The sequence below is a fragment of the Anarhichas minor genome, unplaced genomic scaffold (genome assembly GCF_050575085.1).
Source record: "Anarhichas minor isolate MPS153535 unplaced genomic scaffold, ASM5057508v1 ptg000012l, whole genome shotgun sequence".
Taxonomy (NCBI): domain Eukaryota; kingdom Metazoa; phylum Chordata; class Actinopteri; order Perciformes; family Anarhichadidae; genus Anarhichas; species Anarhichas minor.
The window spans coordinates 6284838-6303854 of NW_027466458.1; the positions used below are offsets into that span (position 1 = coordinate 6284838).

The window sequence follows — 19017 nt, forward strand, 5'->3', positions numbered from 1 at the left end:
CATTGTCTTCATAGGTCAGGATTCAGAACACTTTAATGTGTTGTTGCTTGAATGTATTATTTCTGTGCCGTCGCAGTAATTGCAGAGACTTCCGCATCTCAGTTACACGTGCAGAGAAGTACAGCTCAGCCATTGGTTAACATTCTAACAGGCACCCTGATTGGTCAAATCTTATATCACACCGTTACACAAGCTGTTTTGTAAACTCAAAGATAATTTCTGTAAGGTGAAGAATATTAGTATCAGGTGACTCACGTTGCTGCAGCGAAGTCAGATCATTCCGATCTCTATACACTGAAGGAGCAGGTAAGACGAATTTTAACCAAATGTCTTCAGAAACAAGCACGGATCATGAATAATTACCGCTGCAGGTTTATATCGTGCATGATGATTTATTTTTAACAACAGTTAACCAAGACCATCAGTGATACAGACATGTCACTAATAACAGTAACTAACATCTAATAGCGTTGATATTATATATGTGTGCAGATACTCTGCTGTAGATCCAAAATGTCGATTTTATGGATGCAAGCATCGAGAAATTAATCACTTTCAAATAATAATTGTGGCTTTTTTTTTACACTTTGCTGTTTGGTGTAAAACTGGTGCATAACATTGGTGGAGTTCATGTTACTCGTGCATAGTATCTCTATACATTATATGTGCTCATCAGGGGCGTTTCTAGGATTCAAAGAAAGGGGGGGCTTAGCCCCAAGGGGAGTGGCAATTTTTTTTGGGGCCCATTTGGGGCCGTGGATATCCATTGTTTCAGACAGTTCATAGATTGGTTCAATCAGAAAGAGTGTGATTTTGCTCTGTAGTTTTGCTTGCATTCAGTATATGATAACACAAGAGACAGAATTTGAGGGTCATAGTGAAATTTGACAACACAAATATGAACTTTTCTCAAATAAAGAATATCCGCGTCACTCCCAAATCCTAATTCTTAAAGGGACCGCACACAATGGATGGAGAATGGACCTGACAGTGTCAACTTTATATCGTTCAGTATGATGATAGGCTATTGGATTGTAATTTGAAGGGGGAGAAAACATACAAACCAGAACGCACGCACATATGTAGCATGTTAGAGTTATAAATAACTTGTCCATGTGAGAAACAATAGTTTAATTTAATGACATCACCAAAATAAAAATATCTTTTTTTTTTTCTTTTTCTTTTTTTAAAGCAAATAATGCCAAATTATTTGGGGGGGCTGAAGAACATTTGAGGGGGGCTTCAGCCCCCCTAAAATAGGCCTAACGACGCCCCTGGTGCTCATCATCATTATGTATGTCCTGCTTTATTACAAATGGCTTGTGCATAATCTGCACCATTCATTTAAATGCATTACCCAGCTGTGCCCTGTGTTCCACCAGGTTGCAGCGATGTGGGGTTCAGGTCTGTTGCTCTTCCTGGTCGGACTCTGGCATACGTCCCACGCCCAGAGCTCTGAGCCCATGTTTCAGGTTGTAACGCAGACGATGCTTGCTCCCGACAGCCTGCACAATCCCACACAACTGAACTATGGAATGGCTGTAACAGATGTGGATGGTGACGGCGACCTGGAAGTGGTTGTGGCAGGGTGAGTGGGAAATTGGTTTGCTGTTTGACATGTTCATTACTCTGAACATTACTCACAGCGGTGGCAGACTCAGGCTGTGTTAGGGGCAGGGGCGAAACATATAAAAAGGGCATCAGCTGCACACGGTGGGGCACCAGCACGCAGAAAGGGAACCAATATGTGCAAAACAAATGTGTGATGTTCCCCCTCAGGTACAATGGGCCCAACCTGGTGCTGAAGTACAATCACACTCAAAACAGGCTGGTGAACATTGCTATTGATGACAGCAGCTCTCCATACTACGCCTTAAGGGATCAAGCAGGAAATGCTATTGGAGTTACTGCCTGTGATGTGGATGGAGATGGACGTGAGGAGATCTACTTCCTCAACACAAACAATGCCTACTCTGGTAAAACAAAAACAAAAAAGTGCATTCTTATGATGTGTCCATAACATTTTCTGCCCCGGCATTAATTCCAGGTTGCTGAATGATTTTTCCTCATGATAACTGACTTTTTCTTTTAATATAGGAAAGGCAACCTATTCAGACAAGCTGTTCAAGTTTCGGAATGGCCGCTTTGAAGATCTTCTGGGGGACGAGCTCAATGTGCGTCGTGGTGTCGCCAATCGCATGGCAGGACGTTCGGTTGCATGTGTTGACAGAAAGGTCAGTGAACCCACTTTGTAAACCTATTTATGAAGTCCCACAATCGGATCTCTATTTCTGTCGTTTTCTCAATGATTCCCTCCAAGAAAACCTTCCTCTCACTCTCTTGGCTGTTGTTGCTTTGGCAGGGAACAGGCCGTTACTCAATTTACGTGGCCAACTATGCCAGCGGCAGCGTCGGCCCCCACGCTCTCCTTGAAATGGACGAGGCTGCCAGTGATCTCACCAAGGGCATCGTCGCTTTGTCTGACGTGGCTGCCGAGGCCGGGGTCAACAAGTTCACAGGTCAGGAGTCGGGTTGGAGAGGTCAAAGTCTGTGATGTTTAGAAGTGTGCTGAATCAGCTGAAGCATTCACGGTGTCGCTCTCTGTTGCAGGTGGGCGCGGTGTGATCGTCGGACCGATCCTGAGCGAGTCGAGGTCGGACGTGTTCTGTGACAACGAGAACGGACCCAACTTCCTGTTCAAGAATAATGGAGACGGGACGTTTGTTGACGTGGCCAGACAGTCGGGTGCGTATGAAACAGGAAGGGAAGAAGCAGGTATAGTCAGGAGTAGATATACTTTTAATTAAATGTAGTCATTAAGTACAGTTTATGTTATGGACTGTTTAATGGGAGTATCGGCTTGATAACAATTTGATGGATTGCCTTGAAAATTGTTTTGTTTATCACTAAACTGATGTCATTGTGAGCATGTTAGCAAAACACAGTTGTGCCTGTGTACAGCCTCACAGATCACATAAGTAAGTAAGTACTTGAAATGTTGAGGTTTTGTTCTGAAGATGTACCAAAATGCATTGCTGTCTGCTGTCTGCACCTACACATAGGGGCTTTAAAAATGATTCATATCCAACTACAGTATAATGTTTTTTTCCAGCAGTAGCACAACTAAAGCTTACAACGTTGTGTCAACTTCTAAAGGTGTGGAGGACCTGTACCAGCACGGCAGAGGAGTAGCACTAGCTGACTTCAATGGCGATGGAAAGACAGACATCGTCTATGGCAACTGGAACGGCCCACACAGACTCTTCCTGCAGGGCAGCGACGCTAAATTCAGGGTAAGAGAGAGTAGAGCAGGACAGTGGCGGTAAACGATTAAGTCAGTTTGATAGAGCAGGACATGGCAGTGTTTCCTTTGTGCAGAACATAGCCACTGGAGGATTTGCAACCCCCTCACCTATTCGCACAGTCATCGCTGCTGACTTTGACAATGACAAGGAGCTGGAGGTGTTTTTCAACAATATTGCATATAGAGGCGACGCCCCTAACAGGCTGTTCAGGTAACATTTATAGTATTATGTCAATACAAAGTCCAATAAGAGGAATCAAACTATTAAAAAATAACCGGCAGCGATCCTGGATTACTTTTGACATTAATAGCTATATTTAGATTCTTGTGTGTTTGTTGGCAGGGTGTCAAGAAGAGCAGATGCAGACCCTCTGATACAGGAGCTTCACGTGGGAGATGCTGCAGAGCCGCAGGGGCGAGGAACAGGTCAGCACAGAGGACACTGGACAACACATTTTCCTCAGTTTTATTCTGAAAATGTTATAACCTTAAGTGAATACGTAACACCTCTGCTACCTCTCTGTTTGAGTGAGATTTACAGAGACACGGCTGTCAGATAAAACACCACAGTCGAGTTGTTTTGTGGGCCAGTGCAGTGAAAGCTGTTTGTTTTGGACAGGTGGCACCGTGACAGATTTAGATGGGGACGGACAGCTGGACCTGCTGCTGGCACATGGAGAGAGTGCCCAGCAGCCAATCTCTATCTTCAAGGTTACACAGGTGTGTGTGTGTGTGTGTGTGAAGTGTGAGTGTGTGTGTGTTTTTGTTTGTAAGATCCACAAACTAAACTGTATCACCTCATCAGGGCTCGTCTAACAACTGGCTGCGGGTCATCCCTCGTACCCAGTTTGGATCCTTTGCCCGCGGAGCCAAGGTGACAGCCTTCACCAGTCAGAGTGGAGCTCACACTCGCATCATCGACGGAGGTTCGGGGTACCTGTGTGAGATGGAGCCTGTCGCCCACTTTGGTTTAGGTAACTTCCTTTTTCCTTTTATAATCCATACACACACTGGAAGAAAATGGGATGCTCAACGTGTATGTATCAGTTCTTTTTTTATCACATTAAACCCAGACCGGGGATACCGGGGTTTTTAGAAGTACAGGGTGATTTAAAGGAATCGTTGTAACATTTTGTGTAATACACGCATTCACTTTTTTATTTGCTTTCTTGCTTACAATAGTCTTAGCTTTGTGAAAAAGCAGACTTTAGACTGTCCAAAGTTTAACAAATGTGCCCTACATCACCAGAGCACTTCTGTGCTAGTTGCCCAGCAACCTGAAGATGATGAGAATCAGAGCACCTTTGTAACTGCGTGGTTACAGAGCGTGCCACATAACAGTGTCGTCCCAGATTTGATTCCAGCATTTGGACCTTTGTTGCATGTCATATCTTGCTCTCTCCCCAATTTCCAGTCCCTGTATCTATACTGTCACATAAGACCAATACTCCAAAAATCTCAATCTCCTCCTTCAACATGTAACACCATATGTTGTCCTAACAGGAAATGATGTCACTTTTTGAAAGGTTTATTTACTTCTTGTGTGATGCTCAGTGATTTTTTTTTGACTCCCAGGAACCGATCAGGTGACGGTGCTGCACGTCTCCTGGCCAGACGGTAACTCCATCACTCGAACCCTCCAGCCTGGTGAAATGAACTCAGTGGTGGAAGTGGCCTATCCCAAAGAAGGGGAGTCGTCTCTGCTTGCTAATGACACGCAGGTACGCAGAACGGATCCACGGCATGAATTATGAACACTGGGTAATGTTCCAGGCAGTCTGTGATAGCGGTCTAAAAATGTTTTAAAGTCGACGCAGTCTTTTTCTCTCACTGACAAGTTCAGTTTGGTTTGAAGCAACAAAGCAACAACAGAAGACGACATAAGTCTCTCTCTTTCTTTTTATCGTTGTGTTAGTGGTGTTACTGATTGCTGACACACTCATCATCCTTTTTAGTATTTTTCTCTGTCTGCAAAATTCTAAATAAATCAACACATTTGTTTTGAATACCAATAAATGTCTTTCATCTTTTTGTTTAGTGTGGTGAAGGGTTTACTGTCAAGAATGGACGCTGTGCAGGTAAGAAATAATAAACTATTGACTCAGTTCTTTAAATGACGTGCTTAAAAAAAAAAAAGAACAAAATCATTTCAAATCAAATATTTGTTTTCTATTGCATTTCCTTTAATGTTTCTACAGGTCTGTGAGGAAAATCACTTGATATGCAATCAAAATGTTCCACGACTGGGAAATACAATGTTACAGAAAACCTGGTTTTAAAATACTTTCCTTTTTGTCTGTACTTTAGGGGCCTTGTTGTTTCCTTTACTCTGAGTAGTTTTAATATATATTTTTTAATAATAGTTTTCTCTATTTTTCTCTTAACCGCTTACTGCTAACTTAGTTGTTTTTCATGTGTCACGGCAAACTCTTAATAAACGGCTGCAAATCCATATGGTCTGATTATCATTTAATAGATACAGCAGTCATATCTTTAGCAGCGCTTTGAGATGTTCTCTATTAGTCTCATGTACACAACCTGCACACTGACAGCAGCAGCAAACACCAACTATTGCTGTCCTGAAGCCATCTGAAGATGAGCTCTGGTCTATCTTTCTGTACAAAGGAAAGATATTCTGACAGTCTTACTCGCATCTTCCTTCCACAAGCCTGTCATCTGACCGTTCCCACCATTCATACTGTGTTGTCTTAATCTGTCTTTCCTTGTCTTCCTCCACCATTTGTTTCTTCTTCTCCCCTGTTCTGTCCCTCCATTCGCTTTACTATGGCCTCCCGTTTTATGAGAATGGACATGTCCTGTTTGCTCTGCTGAGCTGGGTGCATGCAGTAGTCCCTCCATGTTGTAAGTGAAGACTAAATACGGGGGTCGGTTTCATGCCCCTGAAAATGCTGCAGTGTCGTATATCCAGGCAAGCCTGCGTGAAAACATGAGGGAATTTTCCTGTCCAAAGCTTGTTCCATCAAATTAAAATGTTTTCTTTTATCTCACATTTATTGTCAAATGTTTGAAGTGCATGCAATATGTTAAAATGATTATCATTAATATGCACTATAGACCTTTTCCAACAGCAGACATTTTGAAATCGTGAAAAATACCTGGACCCTGAAACTGAAGCAGCTAAATGGAATTCAGCCATGATTCATTTTATTATGTAACAATATCTTATGAGAGAAAAGGCCCATTGAGCATAAAATAAATATCCTTGTATCTATTGTCTCGTAAATATGTTTGTATAGTTAATCTAGTTTATATAGCAGACCCTGCCCAGCCAAGGGGACAGAACGGGATCTCAAACTTCAAATAAACCGTGAGAAGGTACCATCACATCACAACATTAAAGCCGCCATGATTGATTTGTTTTGTAGCTTTATAGTTCAATAACAGAAATATGAGCTGTGCAGCTGTGATGAAACACGATTTATTTATTTGACGCCAGTCGTGTATACCTCATTGCCACGTGTATCAAACAACAAGCAGTACGAAAGTTTCGCTCTTGCACAAAATGTCACCAAAACAAAAGACACATTCACAATTGAGAGCCAGTTTTTGGCAGTCGTTCTTTGGAAGCTTACTCAGAAATCAAGGAAGGCTGGGTGTACTTTAAAACACGACAGGTAAGATTCAGGAAGACTGTTTGACCCATCCTTTGTCTACTTACTACTACATTCAATCCACAGTATGTCTTTGCATAATCTAAAATTTAGGGATAGTTGGTCTCACTCATTGAAACCAAGAGGTTAGTATTTAGATATGTTTGTGTGTCTAACAAAGAAAAAAAGAGTCTTCATGTGAGAAATATGGAAGATCTGCTACATAAAATACACAGTCGGGCTGAATGACATTCATCTGCTACCAGACTGCACGACTTACATCAGAGGTGAAGGAGGTTCCTTGTACAGTTTGTATGGGTTTGGTGAAACGTTGCCTTCAAATGCTTCTATGTCCTCCTCACATTTGCTAAAGGTTCAGTCCAGTTTGGTCCGGTGTGGTGCGGCTGTGGTGGCTGAGATATGAGGCTTGGTGAGGCTTGTGGTCTTCAACACTTCCTCCCTCCCTCCTTCTCTCACATCCTTCCATGCTTTTCTCACCCACCTGATTACACATAGCTGCTGTAGCTTCAACGAGGACAGGAAGGAAAGGTAACGGTACGATCACACAAAGTATTACCGGCAATACTGAGACATTGCATTGTACAGTAACACGACTGTGTCGCCATGCACGTGGCTGTGCAACAAACTACCACGGCACGTGTTTTAAAAGCTTGAACACCTTTAGCATGTGATGGCACGCCTGGCACAACGTGCCTTTCTTGGACAAGAACTAGTGAACCCTTTGTGTGAGCGTAGCTTTGGGATGCGTGGGCCAAGTGTTAGGACAATAATGCTACTCTTGTTCCAAGTTCTCCAGGGTTGCGAGTAATCAGGGGGACATGGTTGTTAGGAAGTACCGAGTCATCGAGCGGTGCTGCCGGACACGGAGCTGCTCCCCGAGCTGGAGCCACTGGAGCCCCGGTCTTCATAGATTGATATCTCTATCTGGTGGGAGAGTTAAGGGCCAAACATTTGCTGTGGAGTGTGGTTAATCAAACATAAACAAAATCAATTATAATGCTTTTGTCTCCATGCACCCAAAAACATGCGAGTAAGGATACGACACGCATTCCCCTTTCTATGGGATCTGTGACGAGCAGCCCTCTGGGAGCATAGAACTTCTCATTCTGCTCCTGAATGTACTTGGCAATCTTCTTCAACACCTAACGCACAGACAGAAGTCAAATCAGGAATGCGGTGGAATCCCCGACATGTTAGTCATCAACCTAGACTATTAAAAATGCGTCAAGTGTGAGATCGCCGGTCTGACCTTCTCATAGCGCGTCTCCATGCAGAGGAAGATGAGGTACGCTGTGGCGCAGGCCAGACACCCCTCCAGGTAGGACTGGCCTCCTATCTTCTCTGCCTCTGCGTAGTAGTTGTTCAGCGTCTTCACAGTGTCCTCAAACAGTGTCCGCTCAATCTGGAGACACAGCAAACATCTCAGTTCACACAACACAACTGGTGGCATTAATACATAAATAAATGTAATAGTAGTTTCAATCTAGTGCTATGATGGCTACAAATATACCTTCAAATGCATACAGTTAGATTGGCAGGCTAGGATCAAATGACAACACAACATGAACACTTTTTTTTAAGCCAAAGCCCCCGGCTGCTGTCTCCTCACCCTGCTCTCCAGCTCGGAGGGGAACTTGGTCTGAAACCTGCAGGTGGTTCCTTCGCTGTAGTCTCTCTGGATGAAGACTTTATTAGCCAGAGATGCACTCTGCCTCAACTCCTGCAGATTGTGGAACTGAGGAGGACCACACACACACACACACAGAGAGACAAATATAGTGAGGTTTGATACAGTATGTCTCTAATGAGTCCCCAGAGAGAGCTCCATCTCTCTCCACACACCGGTTTCACTCGCAATGTGTACAAACAGTAGCCGGTTTGGAAATGTAGGATGATAGAGGAGAAGCAGACGAGATGTGATCAATCACTCCGTGGCTCAGTGTCTGCACTCATTTCTGCCTTGTTGTCTGTTGGAGCAGAGCCCAGCATTGGACATACTATCTTTCCACACACACACACACACACACACACACACACTTTCATCTCTTCCTCTCTGATCTTACAGGGGGCAAAGCTCGCAGAAGACGGGACAACATTTCATTACAGCTCACAACAGATCGATCAGCTGGAACACGATGAGGCAGACTGATAAAAGGTCTCTTGTTAAATAAAGTGTTTATGCATGGGAATGTTGATTGCATCAAAGTGTATGTTTGATTAAAAAAAAAATGTTTCGCAACATTCTTCTTTAAAATGTTATTTCTGAAAGCACAGATGCTGGAAAAGCAGTGAGGAAGGTCAGGCCGGCGTGGCTTCTGTCCATGGTGCTGAACGCTATGCTTCCGTGTGTGTGTGTGTGTGTGTGTGTGTGTAAAATCACCGGATTAACGGGGCGTCTCAACAGACAAAAACATCAAAACAGCTTAACATCGCGGAGAGATGATCCGTTGTTTCTGACTCGTCTCAGTTTCCATGAAGCAAAGCTGAATTCCAAATTTCCTCTTTATAATTTTCATTTTTAAAACGCCAAAACACGTTTTTACAGGAGAGAAGATTAACGGAACTGGCACGATAATGTAGGACACACGCAGCCGTCAGTGGTGGCTGAAGTGAGCCGCTCAGTGTGGCACAGCTGCAGCCGTGTGCAGCCGACAATGCCCTCGTTCACCACCTTATAACTGCACCCGTTGTATTTAAATGGAAGTACAATTGTGAATGCTTGTACAGGAACCGTCGGCAGGGAAATAAAAAGAGATAATATGCCAGTCTCACCTCTGTCGCCATGTTGCCATCCGCCGCCGTCGGGACTCGTCCCTGCATGCGCTGAAATCGCTTTAGTGGGACAGATTGGAGGAGTGGAGGGGGCGGGGCGGGGGGGAGGAGAGAGACGAGGGGCGGGGCTAACACGAGCCCAGCGCTCAGGTCATCAGCTCGTCTCTTCCACCGTCTCACACCGGTTCTGGTGTTATTAATAACGTTAAAGAGGCTCTGTTCTATTCAAGCGCCCATTTAAGCCGTGACAGCATGCACAACCACGAGCCTGAAGCTAAGACATGGAATCAATTATACCCACTGTTGTTTTTAATTATATTATTTACTTCTACTAATGTGCTGTTTATTATGCACCAGTCAAATTACTTGTTTTTGCAAACTTGGCAATAAACTGTCTCTGATTCTGATTACACTGAAATAATATGAACAAATGTGTTAGCAAACAGATGCAAGAAGATGTTTGCAGAGATCGTTTGGATAAAAGCAGCTGATGAGAGACAGAGAACCAAAACCAGCAGAAGTCCATAAAACCCAAACAATGAGCTGCAAGGTAAGTCAAGACAAGTCTGTCTGAGGAGAACTGCAGATTTGTGTGATGATTCCCTGTAGATTCTCAATTTGGATTTCAAAAATATAAACAATCACTTATCAGTTTATTTGAAAGTGCAAACCCTGAAACAAACTGGGCAATGAATTCAGAGGTATTTATCTTTCAACATTACTCTTTAAGTAGTTAAGTCTTGGTATTCAGTTGCTTTCATTAAAGTGTTTTTAATGTGGCCTAACTTTGTTTCCATGCTTCTGAAGCAAAGACAGCAGAACCTGACAGACGTCTCACCACAAAGATCACACGTACCGCTTCTAATTTCATGAAATCAATCGACCATGAGTTTATTTCAATAGTGGCATATTTCATTCATAAAATAAGGGCAATATGTACAGACTTGATCTTTAGGTCAAATAATAACTTCCACCGTTTTAAATTAAATATATTAGATATAGAAGAACAGTTCATAGTAACAGTTTATATGGGATTAGAATAAAAGCAAAGCAAACTATTACAATCATACGTGTCTGAACCATGTTTGAAACAACCACCGCGATCCACGTTTTGGGATACGACGCCTCCACATCAATTCTTTTAAGTCCTGCTTGCAAGAGAGTGAGGCTCCGATGACGATATTTCGGCTGGTTGTTCAGTTCATTTAAATCAACTTTAATCCAGTTGGGTCGACTTTGATCCAGTTAGAGGGAACGCACAGGCTCCAGGGACCTCTGGCAGTTTTTTGACTTATAGGCTGCTGCTTTACTCCAAAACTCTGACAACAGGGAAAAGGACGACCACAATGACGCACCAATTTGATCATAAAAAAAACAACAACATTGTCCCCAATGACTTGGACAAACCCAGAACTTATCACATGACACTGTTGACCAGCTACAGGTTAAAGTGCATTGGTGGACAGCAAACAACCACAGCTGGCCACGGTGTCAATCAAAGCCAAATATGGAGCTTCATGTGGTCGTACATCCGTTATTTTGTTCATCTGAACAAACCAGATTCAAACTGCCAGCCTCTGCTCACACCATCGCATTCAACATGCCGGTCTTAGTCCTCCTAGCGTTACAGTACAGTTAAACTGCTGCACAGGGCTGAAGAAATCAATATTCGACTACGCCGCGAGGAAAAAGCAGAACCATCGGCAGCCTATAAACCCGACACCACCAGCCCGAACCTGGCCTCCACCCTGCACGTTGTGCACCTCCCTCTGCTCAGCAAAGGGATCGGGTCCTTTGATTGTGGATCCACTGTGCTTTGTAGGTCCAGTTCTTCATTGAGAGTTGAAACAGGAAATATTTAACATATTACAGTAGAAGTCCCATATGCAACACGGGTAGTTTAGTGAGGAATGCCACTGCTAAAGGCAAGAGGGACAGATATAAGAGCCTTAACTTGAAAACCAAGGCAGGTTTTAGAGTTTCAGTAACTTGGAGGAGGGCTCGGGGGGGGGGGGCACCTGACCGACATCTCACTATAACTTGTTGAGAGAGGAATTACAGGCAGCACAAACAAACACGGTCTCTCTCTGGGCCTCTGGAGCTGAAGAAGAGAGAACAACGAGAGAATAAGATCCTAAGGCAACAAACAGAGTAAGAGCAACAGAGACAAGATAACGCAACTTCGTCGGTCCAAAGACTGAACGTGAAAATGAGTCAGTTCTCTCACCTGTTGCCCCCATGCAAGATCTCAGCACCTTGAAGGAACAGCAACGGGAACAGAAGCTGTTGCCGCAGTTGCTGCAGCTCCTCTGTGATACAAAGAGACATCGCATCGAAGCTCGTGACAATAGAACAGGAAGACAAAATGAAATGTGACGCTGATGCGATGCCCTAACTATATCCTAAAGTTTCTCAGTCTCACCCTTTTCTTCAGCACGGAGAAGACTGCGTTGCAGCTAGAACAGTTGCCTTTGGAGAGAAACACAAAGAGATAAATAGTATTATGAAATATGAAATGAAACGCATCTTTTCAGAGCTGCGATTTGAGACTAGCCTCAGACCGTTTCTTCTTTTATCACCGAGCTACATGAACCAGTGGATGAGTCAGAGCAGACTGACCCGTGCTGGTGGTGGGGTAGCGTTTACGCAGCTTCTCTGTCAGTTTAGACACTTTGCTGCGTATCGGTTCGTTGCGGCTCAAGAGACCATTTTCAGAGATGGTGTCATACTCGGGAGCTCCAAGAGGCCCGTCATCATCCTCCTGAGGGAGGGGGGGAGGGGGGAGGAGGAGGAACAAAGAAAAACGCAGTCACACACTGTGCAATCTGGAGTTTGTCTTTTGGAGAATGAAAACCTGGCCAAGAAACCGAGCCAAACTCAGCGGTAGGCATAAAGTGGAGAAAATGAATTGTGATTCAGTGTGAATTTCAGCCAGTTTGACCGACAGATGTTTGGCAAATAAATGACGAGTACTAAGGCCACTAGGGAGATGGACAAAGGTGGACATGTACGTGTTTCCAAAATAAGACTGAACAAGGTCTCTTCCCCACTTTCTGGAAACAAATATCAGGTTTGTACACATCCTCCTCCATTGAAAAGCTATGACTTTATAAGCTGGAGGGCCAGAGAGTAAGAGAAGCAAAGCAGGGCTTTTAGGGAACAGGAAGACTTCTTTCTGCTTCCTGTGTGTTGAACAGCTGACAGACAGTTTGAAAACTGCAACTGAAAAAAAGCTAAATCTGCTAATCAGAAATGCTAAAATACATATGCTGTTATGCAGAAACTGTAATGTATTACATGTTGTAATAAAATAAAGAATATACTACTATGCAAAACGCTTGTACATAACATGCTATGAATCAAAACACACACACACACACACACACACACACAGCTACACGTTAATGAGTCCATCTTTCTGAAACGCACGAGGAGGGAAAAGCTGATTTCACTAATGCAAAATGTCTCATGAACAATGTCGGTCATGCAGACTAGAAATAAATGAGCACTCTGTACGATGGGATTACTGGAGAGAACAATAATGGGCCTGTAATTCTGGAGCTACTATCACATAACTCATGCCAAGGGAACACAGACAGATGGATGAATGCATGTATGGGGGGGCATTATAAAATCCACTTACCACTAAGACCAAAGGGGTTTCCTTATGAGGAAGCAGAACACCACATGAGACAAATGTTACCCACGAAACACTGATAATATTCAGTGTGATGACACAGGAGCAAACCCCAAACCATGCTTCACAAAGCAAAGTAAGAACTACACCACAAGGTTACTACACATGAAGTCCTTGTTCATGAGCGTAGTGCTTGAGAGTGAGTTTACTGGGTACCAGTGCAGTGGCTTCTTCTAAGCAGAGAGGGGAGGGGGGGGGGGCACTCACCTGCAGGGACACCAAATGTTCCTGAGTTCAGAGGACAGCAGAGAAAAACAGGACAAACATAATGACGGGAGGATTTTATCACACGATCATGGGAAGCTCCAAGGGGGCATATAGAACCCCGCTCGTTGCGTACTTTATCTGTCATATATTGAAATTGAAATGCATTTAATTTACTTTTTTTTTTTGGACATCAGTCTACACACAAGAACCCACAATGACAAAGCAAAAATATTAACTTCTGCAACAAAAATCTAAAACTGAAAACTCTCCATTACATTGGTATTTAAACTCTTTGCACTTCAAGTGCATCCTGTTTGCTTTAATTATCCTTGAGGTCTCTCTAGACCTTGACTGAACTCTACCTGTGTCGACTAATTGATTAATCAACAGATCTGAAACAATGACTTTCTCCACAGAATCACACAAAATGAACCACTTTAAATCTTGTGTTGACTACATATGTGCTCATGAGTTTCTTGAGCACTGAGACCAAAACCACTAAGAGGGGGAAGCCCTAAATCTCCCCATCAGAGCTGATACGACAAAGCAGGGGTTTACAGATTTAGGAGAACATGTGGTGGAAAAGTGTACAATTAAGTTAGAGCAGGATTTACCTCAATGGCATCCTTAAATTCATCATCGGGCTCTGCCTCCTCAGCTTCCTCCACGCTGCCAGGAGACAGGTCCTGGTATTGAACACAGACGCATAAATTAATATGTAAATTCTGGGCTGATGTTCCCAGGATCAGCCTCTCGTGGTTACAGTGGTCGTGCTGTCACTGATGGATTTGCATTATTCTTACAGGAGAAACGCATTGAGAGCATGGGATGAAGTGGATAAGAGGCTTACAGCCACGGTCGGTTTTAATGTAAATCACAACCTCTAAATCCTTCAGCATTCAAACCCTCCATACACTATCTCCTCTCACCTCCAGACTAGTGGGTGTGGGGGTCCTGTCCAACGAGTGGCCGTGTTCCTGTTTGTCACACTTCCCTCCTGAGGCCTGGCTCATGTGGAGCAGATTCCTAAGGTCCAGCAAAACTGGAACCACAAGAGAAACTTTAGCTTCACTCTCTTATACGAGAGTTAGTGTTTAGCTCCTCGCTCCCTCCAGACGGGGTGAACTAACCTCTGCAGAAGTCTCTGTTCCACAGGAAGATGGCGCTGTTGAGCCCTGCGAGCACCCAGCCCAGAGGAGCGATGTAGAGCACGCACGCCAATATTAGCATCCCTCCATAGAACCTAGAAGGAGATATCACAAACGTCAGGTCACACTCACACACATCACACCATAGAAGTGACTGATCCCCAGCACATTCTGACAATTAACAGGGTTACAGTAACACTGAACTAGGCTTGCATAGGACGGGATTTAAATGAAGGTGTATACATGAACAGATATATTTCTCTGCTATTCCAAATCACATCCTACAGAGTGTCTGTCTGTGTGTAGATGCAGACCTTGATGACTCGATGTGATTGTCCCAGTACAGGACCTTGTAAAAGGTTTCTGCTGACAGGCAGGCAGAGGACAGCATGTCATCCAGATGCTTCAACCTGGTGAAGACAACAAACAGTGTGAGAAGAAAGATACCCACCAACCCGTACATGACCAAACACCGTTTACAAATGTCACGTAGACTTTTGTCACCAGGGTACAAGCCACAGTCTGTAAACCTGTTCCAAAAAGAGCAACTTACTGAAATTGACATTATCAGCGAGTCTATATACTTTAAAATAAAACAAAAACATTATCAAGTTTCAGGTTTTCAAATGTTATGATTTGATATACCAACTAGATCTTCTTTTTTTCTGACATTTTATAGACTCGGAAATGAAAGTAATCATTAGTGAGCCTTGCAGCACATAACCCCGTCCCCTGCAGTGTCCGTCTTACAGGTCTTTGACTTCCAGCATGGCTTCCTGTTTGGTGAGATGCACCGTCTGCAGGTCCCTGCGGTGCACGGCGGTAAAGCGCCTCCTGTGGAGCTCAGAATCTGAGGCTCGTCCTCCACACCTGTCCTGCAGGTAACCCAGGGCAGCAGGTGCCGCCACCGCCACCACGCCCACTGTGATCCAACCCACTGATACCAGAGAGGCAGACACAACAGGAAGTTAATAAATTATTCACGTGTCTAATAAAACATCAAACAAAAGATCAACATCAATGCCTCATCTTACCTTCATTAACAGTGCAGAGGAAGACGTTGAGGAACATACAGACGAGCAGAGAGCACAGCGGCATCTTCCATCTGAAGGATAAAAAAAGATGGTATTAAATACTACAATATACATCATATGATGCTCAGACCACAGACAAACACACATACACACCCAAGCAGGAAGCGGGTCAGCTCCACTGCATCTGCAGCTGGTTCTAGAAACAGAGCCATTCTCTTATAGGACACAACCATGTTGAAGAGGTCAAAGTTTGGCGTACACCGCGGGCTCCCCAACTCAGAGGCATCTGGAGACCCGAGGGTCTCTTTAGATAATGTGTGCGCCAGCTCCCCCACTTCCCCCGTACCATGTGAGGGGTCCTGGGACGCGCCGTGCATCGCCATCCCTGTACAGAGCGAGGAACAGAAAGCAGGCAGGAGTCAGAGGGTGAACGGACAGCGAAACGACAAAAAGATTCCCGACTTGCTGATGTCACAGGCCCCTTAAGAGATATACTCTGGATCCTGTCAAAGCTATTGCAACAATCTTTCAGCGGAGAGACAAAGAGCTGACAGCTCACATAAGCGAAAGCAGCACGTGTCTCTATGTGCACAACACTTTAAATGAAGTGGAAACGTCTGCTGAGGTTGTGCTTTGGTGCGTTCCCACAGCACACCTCTGAACACGCCCAACAGAGGCGCTTAAGACCGTCAGCCAGAAAGACAGTAAAGTCATATGTTCAGCTTGTTGTTAAAGGACTCGTTAGTTTGATACTAATACACTATTGTCGTGCATTTTTTTTGAGTAAATTCATTATAATTGTGCTTATGGCCAAACACATATTTAATGAAGAATTACAGCAATAGTTAACTATTTTTTACAAAAGCAATGTTTATAGGAAAGCTCACAGTACTGTGTCAATCAGGAGAGTACATGGTTAAATACTTAAAAATCAATTAGAGAGACAATCCTGTGAGTTCTTCTGACAGCATCACCGAATTAGCAAAGGACTAGAAGAGTGCATGATCTCTACAGAGTGACCATACCTTAAGGTACCTACTATAGTATGCACATGCACTCTTGCTTTGTTTTGTTGTCAACACAGCTGATAGTACGGAGCACCTTAAATCAGCGCTCAGTGCTGTGGCCTGTGAGATGCTGTCAAACAGGAAGGTTCACTCGGCTCGCTGACAGAAGGACACTGTTAGAGATCATATTGTTACTTCAGCACAGCCAATATGACCGGCCAGGTAAGAGAAAAAAAGACACCATACCCCGAGCAGAGCGTCCAACAGCAGCCAACTTGAGCAGCAGCAGCAGCAGCAGAGGTGTGCTCAGGCGCAACTAGCGCGTCCCACCGACATCGTCAGCCTGGAGGAAGGAAGAGCCTCCAAATTCTACCGGCCCGGTCAACATGACAGCAACCTGCCCTCCTGCTTGAACGTTAACCTGTCGTTTATATAACGGTGTGGCTGTCTGCAGAGAAAACCCGACGGGTAAAGCAGACAGTTTGGCTGCTCGTCCTAGCTGGCTTTGTTAGCTCCGTCCTGTTCTCAGAACGTCCGCTTCCTCGTTTAATCCAGGCCGAGCAATCGATGGCAGAAAAGAGACAAATGTCCGAAACAGTCGATCACAGAGTAGAGTGATCTAACTGATGTGGGCTTTCATAAAATGATTGTTAACTACTTTAAGTGTGGAGGACGTAAGTATAGATTATGATGAAAAATAAATCAAGTGTCTATCCAAAGGTTTTATGTAAATCTACTGAGAAAATATTCTCTTTAGAATAATAATTTCAAGTCTGATGTGTTTTTTAAATTAAATGTACCTTATTTTTATTTTTATTTTAATACTTTCTTTACATTCAGTCCATTCCGTCTCTCTCCCTGAAGTATCCTGACTCTATAAATATACAAATATTCTACATTTCAAAAGTTTAAAATGTCTCCTACTTCCCTAAAAAGTATCCTTTTCACAATATGTGCGCTTGAGAAGTTTGATCATAACCCCTGAAAAGAAAGTGAATGTACATTGTGTATGCATTACCCATTGTCCTGCTCTTCTCCTCTTTTCCTTTTGGACTGTATTGTCAATACTGCTGCCCTCAGACGCCTGAGGAACCTGTTGGCTCTGTTCTGGTCCAGACTGTGTTTCCTCAGTCTGTGGGGAGTGCTTCCTCGTCCTCTTGTTCTTCTTTTGCTTCCTTGTTTTTCCCTTGGTGAGACTTCCGCTGTCATCCTTACTTTTCTCTTCCTCCTTTCCAGCCGGTTCAGAACCTGATTCAAACCCTGTACTTCTCTTTGGTTCTTGAGGGTCCACATTTGCTTCAGGTCTTTTCTCATCAACATCTTTGGATTTGACCTGAGAATCTTTGTCCTTGTCCTGATCAGACACTTCCTCACTGTCCACTGCCTCAGTGTTTTGTGTGTCTTGTTCGTAGTCATCTGCAATGGTGGGCAGTCCTTTCTGAAGGGGTTCCCGCTCTTTAACATCTGTTTGGGGTTTTATTTTAGCAGATACAATCTGTAGAGGTTGTGAGATGCCACCATCAGCAGCATAGTCAAGATCAACGGGGATCTCTGCTCTGTGCTTCCATCTGTTTCCTCCAGCAATGAACCTTGCTCCTCTCTGTCTGCTACTTTTACTAAATACTTTTCCTCCTTTTCCTTGACTAACGTATTTTCCACCTCATCTTCGCCTTTCTGCAGCATTTCAGTAGATCAAGTGATCAGGTTATTCCTACTGCCTCCCCCAAACTACTGTCCTGTTGAGGCAGACAGGACAAACAGAGTAAAAAAAGTTGTATAAATATATATATATATACATACATACCTATATATACATACATATACTGTATATCCAAGTCAATAAGTTATATGGGTTGTCATCATTCTAAACAGTACAGTGCATATTATCCATATTTACAATTTTCTTATGTACAGTCTATGCGTTCCCGATGAAAATGTCTGAGCCAATAAGATTTCAACAAAAATGTGGATCAGTCCAAATTGGGAGGGGCTAATCGACCCCTCCCCCTCCATATTGAAAGTATTAGATTGTTCCAGTCTGACAGCTCCGCTCCATACTGTGTGCCTGCGACTGCAAAGGAAATGCAAGTTCCTCAAAATGTGTACATAAGTACAGCGCCTGAGTAAAATAAATGTACTATGTCACAGAATGAATTCCGCACATTGATTTGATCTGATCACGTGACAGGAGTGATTGCGCAATCTGAACGCGAGCG

General features: G+C 43.7%; 3 protein-coding genes across 4 annotated transcripts; 1 reads left to right on the top strand and 2 right to left on the bottom strand.

Annotated features, from left to right (window-relative positions):
* Nucleotides 1-192: 192 nt before the first annotated feature.
* crtac1a (cartilage acidic protein 1a) lies at nt 193-5756 on the top strand. Its single transcript, XM_076090446.1, has 14 exons — nt 193-306; nt 1383-1588; nt 1780-1976; nt 2098-2234; nt 2363-2519; nt 2611-2745; nt 3157-3293; nt 3379-3515; nt 3648-3730; nt 3924-4024; nt 4110-4278; nt 4880-5025; nt 5343-5382; nt 5503-5756. Exons 2-14 carry the CDS (start codon nt 1392-1394, stop codon nt 5508-5510), a joined length of 1644 nt encoding a protein of 547 aa, XP_075946561.1. The 5' UTR covers nt 193-306; nt 1383-1391; the 3' UTR covers nt 5511-5756.
* A 971-nt stretch (nt 5757-6727) lies between these two features.
* On the bottom strand, nt 6728-9720 carry golga7ba (golgin A7 family, member Ba). Its single transcript, XM_076090849.1, has 5 exons — nt 9709-9720; nt 8546-8737; nt 8186-8338; nt 7977-8078; nt 6728-7860 (listed from the first exon to the last, which is right to left on the bottom strand). The coding sequence occupies exons 1-5, from the start codon at nt 9718-9720 to the stop codon at nt 7777-7779; spliced, it is 543 nt and encodes a 180-aa protein (XP_075946964.1). The 3' UTR covers nt 6728-7776.
* An 847-nt stretch (nt 9721-10567) lies between these two features.
* Nucleotides 10568-18963, bottom strand: zfyve27 (zinc finger, FYVE domain containing 27). 2 transcript variants are annotated; one of them, XM_076090453.1, is made up of 12 exons: nt 17820-18963; nt 15948-16179; nt 15795-15865; nt 15511-15697; nt 15075-15170; nt 14743-14855; nt 14542-14654; nt 14227-14298; nt 12328-12469; nt 12131-12177; nt 11936-12017; nt 10568-11809 (listed from the first exon to the last, which is right to left on the bottom strand). In XM_076090453.1, the coding sequence occupies exons 1-12, from the start codon at nt 17821-17823 to the stop codon at nt 11742-11744; spliced, it is 1227 nt and encodes a 408-aa protein (XP_075946568.1). In that variant the 5' UTR covers nt 17824-18963; the 3' UTR covers nt 10568-11741. The 2 variants fall into 2 exon arrangements, with proteins under 2 accessions (XP_075946568.1, XP_075946569.1); XM_076090454.1 differs by having other exon boundaries at nt 17048-18963.
* Nucleotides 18964-19017: the final 54 nt, after the last annotated feature.

Excerpts from the sequence above, each read along its gene's own strand:
- zfyve27 (XM_076090453.1), bottom strand. Across the intron at positions 15,698-15,794 it reads CCTCTGCACTGTTAATGAAG|TGGGTTGGATCACAGTGGGC; the intron begins GTAAGATGAGGC and ends CTCTGGTATCAG. Across the intron at positions 14,299-14,541 it reads CCACACCCACTAGTCTGGAG|GACCTGTCTCCTGGCAGCGT; the intron begins GTGAGAGGAGAT and ends GTTCAATACCAG.
- golga7ba (XM_076090849.1), bottom strand. Across the intron at positions 8,339-8,545 it reads CCTCCGAGCTGGAGAGCAGG|ATTGAGCGGACACTGTTTGA; the intron begins GTGAGGAGACAG and ends CTGTGTCTCCAG. Across the intron at positions 7,861-7,976 it reads TAGAAAGGGGAATGCGTGTC|ATAGAGATATCAATCTATGA; the intron begins GTATCCTTACTC and ends CTCTCCCACCAG.
- crtac1a (XM_076090446.1), top strand. The coding sequence starts at position 1,392 with ATGTGGGGTTCAGGTCTGTTGCTCTTCCTGGTCGGACTCTGGCATACG. Across the intron at positions 2,235-2,362 it reads TTGCATGTGTTGACAGAAAG|GGAACAGGCCGTTACTCAAT; the intron begins GTCAGTGAACCC and ends TTGCTTTGGCAG. Across the intron at positions 2,746-3,156 it reads TGACGTGGCCAGACAGTCGG|GTGTGGAGGACCTGTACCAG; the intron begins GTGCGTATGAAA and ends CAACTTCTAAAG.